This window comes from Cephus cinctus, unplaced genomic scaffold, assembly GCF_000341935.2.
Source record: "Cephus cinctus unplaced genomic scaffold, Ccin1 Ccin1_scaffold0123, whole genome shotgun sequence".
Lineage (NCBI taxonomy): Eukaryota > Metazoa > Arthropoda > Insecta > Hymenoptera > Cephidae > Cephus > Cephus cinctus.
This window is the reverse complement of record NW_014332857.1, coordinates 1033019-1039072: the sequence shown is the minus strand read 5'-3', so window position 1 is coordinate 1039072 and position 6054 is coordinate 1033019. Positions and strand designations below refer to the sequence as shown.

Here is a 6054-nt window from a genome sequence, read left to right as displayed (position 1 = left end):
ATTGTAACGAGAAAAAAAAATGGCGATTTGGGGTGGGCGGGGGGGGGGTAGGATCCGAAGGAAAAAATATAAAGGGATGTATGTTTATTTGCGAGACGCGTCATTCAGGGCTGTAACAAAACAGGAGGGATCGTAAGATAGGAGGAGAGGAGATGAAATCCAAAAATGCATTGTGATTATGAAATTTTGAGTTATTGGTTTTTATCATCTTCTTTTTTTTCTAATTTGGTAGCAAACGTGTTACGAAGCTTTTTTTGTCTTTTCTATGCAGGATGCAACTGTCCTGAAACATTCGTGAAAGAAGGATCTTCTTACGATAAGATGTCTATACACTTTTATTGCGTTGATAGTATGTATTTTACTTGGATAAGATCTCGAGCTTTTTTGCTTATCTTTTCTTATGACTATTTCGACACCCGTTATTTAAATTTAAAAAAAAATGAGAATCTCCTTATGAAACGATTTTTTTTTATCCTATTATGATTCTTCTGTCGGAGATTGTTTGGATAGATGGTGATTGTAATTTTTTTTTTTAATTTTTAATTTCAAATGATGGAATATACTTTTGGGTAGTAATTCGATTGATTTTGGATTCGTTGGATTAAAGGCGAATGTAAATAATGAAAAGGGGACGACGAAGAGAGAAGGAAATATAACAATAAATAGTCCATACGATAATAACTGCTTGCGCCGAATTTGGAGAACTTGTAAATTTAGAAAATTTCAAAAATTGACGTAAATAACATTCGACGTGCGTTCCGCTTGTCACGAGGTTCAAAAAGGGATAACGCTCGTGCGCTTTTTTCCAAAATGGACTGTTGTCGCTTTTATATTATAATAAGTAAAAAAAAAGAAGGTGCGAGTCAGGAATTGGATGATTAATTGAATGTTGATTCGCGACTACAGCCTGTTATACTCGTATAGCTGTTAATTATTAATTTTTAAAGACGTCGTAGTCTGCTTTGATTTACGTGCAATTATAAATCCTTATCATTGGCGATTTTCGGGCGCAATTTTTTTTCGTCGTTTTGTAATTCAAAGCGAAATTATTTTTTGCACGCGTTTTGCAAGTCGATTGTCTTAAGACGGCCTAAGAGTGAAACTGATAATGAGGCTTTATTAATTAAGACCAATAAAAATAATTAATTCGAGCGAGAGATTTTTTTCGAAATATTTCATGTCCTTGTAATTTCTTTTTTTTGAAAATGTTGCATTTTCAATTTTTGTACCTATTGTAATTTGCACTGTGAGACTTTTATCAGTGAGGATACACTGTTTGCAATTTTTATTTGAAAAATGGTGTAGGCCATTTTTTCCCTTACTTTTATTCCTTTTCAATTTTACAGGCTCGTTCAGTATTACATTGCCGTGGAAAGGAACTTGTTATTTTTCGTGATAACTCTCTCGTCATTCGAAAATATATACTTCGTCTTGCGGTGTCGATTTTTTGATCTTGAAGTAGGATGAGAGTATTGCGAAAATGAACAGGAGGCAAAGAATCGACGAGCGCGAATTTGCCTGTGTCTGCCCAGTACTAGCGTTTAAAATGTTATTTAATTCAACTACTGAATTAATTGTTTATTGTCACGAATGAATTGTCACTTAACCGAAATGTTCTTCGGCAATATATATTCATATTATTTAAATAAAGCATTATTATTATAATTACTATTATCTTTAAAGATCTTCGATATTACTTTATATATATATATATATTTACACTGTCCCCCCAATTTATTTTATATAAGCGAGTTTTCAAAAAAAAAAAAAAACTTCATTGGTCACTTACCTATATGCACTATTAATCACTTACTTTTGGCGTTTTTATAATTGTTCACTTTATTTACCAAAATTTCTTATTGTATTTTTTATTTCCACCCTTTCAGACCCACCTGTAAGCAAGCGAACCGAAGATATTAGTAAAACCAAATTTTGACAGCTGGGCACAGATACGGTTGGTACGAAGATGCGCATTTAAATCTCAAAAAAAAATTTGTTTAAACAATTAGCGTAATTCCTAGCGATAAGAACATAAGAGGCGTATGGTAAAAAATTAACGAAAAGAAAAAGTAACTGAATTACGTAAATGAAAATTGATACAGGGACAATCGATCAATTATAAACGTTAATTTATTATCTTTGTGATTATACAAAAAAGAATTGGACGAAAGAGGTCAGCCTCGATCGTTTTAGGTAATTTGAGAAAAAAAGAAAATTAATTACCGAATGTTAGTCATCACTTAAATTATTTATTATTAATCGTTAAAAGTTTCCATTACGTTTTCGATGTGTCATCCGGAAAACGTAAATTCGAGACATCAAAGTTTCCCGTAACACCCAGAGTATTGCAAAAAAAATATTTAAAGGTGAAAGCAAAACGTACAAAATAAAATTATTTCAAGATCTTCCCTTAGTAATTATAGAAATACAATAAAATGGACAAAATTCATTTTTACTGGATTCGAAAAATTAAAAAGAAACACCCGGTACACAATTTTTGTCTTACACCTCGTACTAGACTATTCATTTTTGTATCACATAACAAATGGGAAAACATATATGTATGTACGTTTAATGCGTTGTGGTTGATTCAACGTGTTTAAACAAAAGTGAACTGAATTACTTGAACCAGTTTTCAAGTAATTCATCAAGTTCTGATTATTATTTATTCTGTAAATATTAGCTTATATATTATTTGCATATAATCGCGATGCACCATAGGCGTTTATCAGATTTAAAATGATACCTCACACCGTATGGATAAGAGCTGTATAATTTACAACAAATAAATTACTCCATCTTATTTATTAACATAATGAATTTCATTAACAGAAACTCTTTATTCTCTGGAAGCTCTTTCTTTCTCAATAAAAACCCTACAATCCAATCCAATTTTTTTATTGCGCAGTTAGCATTTCCATGGGATACGAAAATTTGGCATAAATATGATAAAACAGGTAAGTGATTATATCTACATATATTTTTCATCGTTTTCATATTTTGAGAACGTATCTTTTTCTTCGAAAATGTCACATAATGTCACAGCTGTTATACCTGATTCTAAAATTTTATTAATGTTACGTGATCTTACGATTTACATAATGATTCATGTTATTTAATTACATAGTCGCAACTGTTTATACAATACAGTTCGATGATTATATCTCTTCCAAATTATATGTTACCTAAATAGACGTTTGCTTGCATGAGACAGTCTTTATAAAATGGTTGTGCCTTGTGGCTGAAAGATAAGACGTTTCGTTAGATCATGAAGAATTTAATTTCAATGTCAGTAGGACTCCTGATGATTATTGTTGTGGTTAATTTTGCCACGGCAGGAAATTTGACTGTAAAGCATCTTTTATATTGTTTAATACTTATTGGCAAAGTAATTGTACAAATGTTCAATAATGACGCTGTATGAAAATTTGTTGTGAATAAATGACTATTATTTATTTTATACAAAAAGTCTCACCTTTATACCAGTTACGAAGTAACTTCCTCTGCTGTTTTTTCTTACATTATTCGCAGATTAACCTGCAAGGAGGGTGCAAAAGGAACCACCATGTTGATGCGGTCCTGAAGAAGCATTTTTATTGGTCCCTAAAGTTACCTGACTCTTAGGCATCGTAAAATTGCTTAGTGCGTGTCAGTTTCAGATGATCTGTATGTACACTAAAACGTTAGTAATAAAGCTATTACTTAATTTGAACGTAAAGTATAGTCGTTGCTACTGAATAATTTTGATAGCATAATCTAGCATGCATTTTTAGTAGAACGTAAAGTACGATTTTAGACCCTATTATTACTTCACATTTACCTGTTGCTTCTACCAGACACTTTTTGAATATATTTATAATAATGAATTTCACGTGATACAAAATAATTGCAGTTGATACCTTTTGTAAAATTTTCTGTTTAGCTACGCAGAAATCGTAATTATACGAAAATTCTGTTAATTCAATTACCTGTCGCTTATTGTTCCTTCTACTTAATTGTAGGTTAAGTATGTTTGACACGTAATTCGAAAGAGGACAACGTCATTAAAAGACAAGACAAAGTTATGTTTTAATTGTTAGAAAACAATTTGTAAAATTTATACATATACTAAAATAACAGCTACATATTCAGATAACATGTGAATCCTGAAGTAATTTTGAACCCTTAAGTGTTCAAGCATTTTCTAGTAGTTAACAGCGTACACCAAAGAGTTTAGATTACCGAAACATAACGTATGCACGTCATGACGTCTTAAATAAGACTTTTAGACAATAATAGCATTTTTAATTTATCGAAATTTCTTGTACTCGCTGTGAGGTGTAGCTCTGCTTACTATTTAGTGTAAGCCCTATACCGACCAATACATAGGGCGTTGCTTTACCGGTAAGTGTAACTGCAGTTCAGTACAATTTAATACGCACTAAAAATTTGAATTAAACATAAGAAACTTTACATAACCCTAACGGTCCCGTCAGTCAAACACTGACAATGTTCCATTTTACACCTGGCGCAATAACTGATAATCGATCGAACGCTGTAATTGTTACCTATGTATATATTGTATAATTAGCAATCGAATTAATCAAAAATAAATTGAGCTGATACGTAATTAGATATCTCGATCATAACCATCTATTAACCTCAAAACGTGATACTAAGATTTGTGCAGTCAATTTTATATATGTATGTACATACATTTTAACGAAAAGCATGGTAATCAATATAACCCTGCTTAAAAAATACGATAGAAAACGATTTTTAAAAAATCCTATCTAATCCAATCGTGTTTTTGGTTCGTAAAATTTAGATTCGTTATCTAATATTTCCTAAACAATTTCTATCGTTTTATATAAAAAGAAGCAGATCAATTGTTTATCGTTTCTAATAGGTTTATCATTGCATATTATATAGGATGACTTTATGCACGACACGACAAATTGATCGCTAGTTAACTGTATTAAGAATGCATTGTACATAAATTCTCAACCAAAAGATTGATTTCGCCGAGTATCTTGCGATAAGGGAAAAATTTTCAAAAATCAGGGTCTTGGAGATATTAAGAATACTTTTTTTTATCGGAAAAATTAGAGACTTCATTTCATATGAAAGTTTTCTATCGAATATGTAAAATAATTTTTTTTAATTCATTTATTAGTAACTTTTTGGCATTATTATTAAAAAGGAACATTCTTCCTAACTTCCAAGACGTCAATTTATTTCAGTTTTATTCTCGTGTCAAAGCACTCACATTGGAATCAAATCAGATTCTTGGTGGGAAATGTATGTGCAATACATTGTTAAATTCATGATAATTATTGGGAAAACCATTTGTTATTAAGCCATATAAGAAGGTTATCGTTTACTTCATATTCTTCCCTAATAAGTTGGTGACGATAGAAAACGATTCGATTCCTATCACGCATTTTCATATTAATACATATAAAAATATGATTCATATAGAATCATATAGCATCATATACGTAATAGAACGTGAATTTCATATTACCATAGATAGACGTACTGCTTATATGAAAATACATATAGGTATAGATTAAATTCTATCGTATTATTACGATAAAGCAACAACCTCACAGGTTCAGATTACATTAGATAGAAACTCTATCATCACTTCAACTTGATGTAGATAGGACTGATAGAAAACGATTGAAATCGGCAATTAGTTTTATCGTTTCTTATCGAATTCTATCGTATTTTTTAAGCAGGGAAAGTATGATATATACAAGGTGACTTATCCTAGACTACGAATCTAGGAGGGACCCGTACCTACAGGCAAGGTGTTCGCAACTGTCGTGCGGATCAGCACCTTGATCTCCTTATAATACGATATCAAGAACAACTTGCCTGTAGATGCGACCAATCTAATTAGAGAATAGCGCATCAATACATACGGAGGCTCATTTCAGATTCGGAGTCCAGGATAACTCATTCTATAAATAGTATATATACAGTGATTCTATTAAAACCTAACAGTAATACAATAAATCAACAAAAAGGGATCAGCAGAGAATGTTTGTAAAAAATAAACACCATGCA

At 31.2% G+C, this 6054-nt stretch overlaps 1 protein-coding gene across 1 annotated transcript in view; it reads left to right on the top strand.

Annotated features, from left to right (window-relative positions):
• Positions 1–2811, top strand: part of LOC107275013 (phosphatidylinositol 4-phosphate 5-kinase type-1 alpha) — a 23352-nt gene extending 20541 nt beyond the window's left edge. Inside the window, exon 18 of the mRNA XM_015754725.1 lies at positions 1887–2811. Coding sequence (XP_015610211.1) covers positions 1887–1898 — 12 coding nt within the window. The 3' untranslated portion in view covers positions 1899–2811. The remainder of the gene's footprint in view (positions 1–1886) is intronic.
• The last annotated feature ends 3243 nt before the right edge of the window (positions 2812–6054 follow it).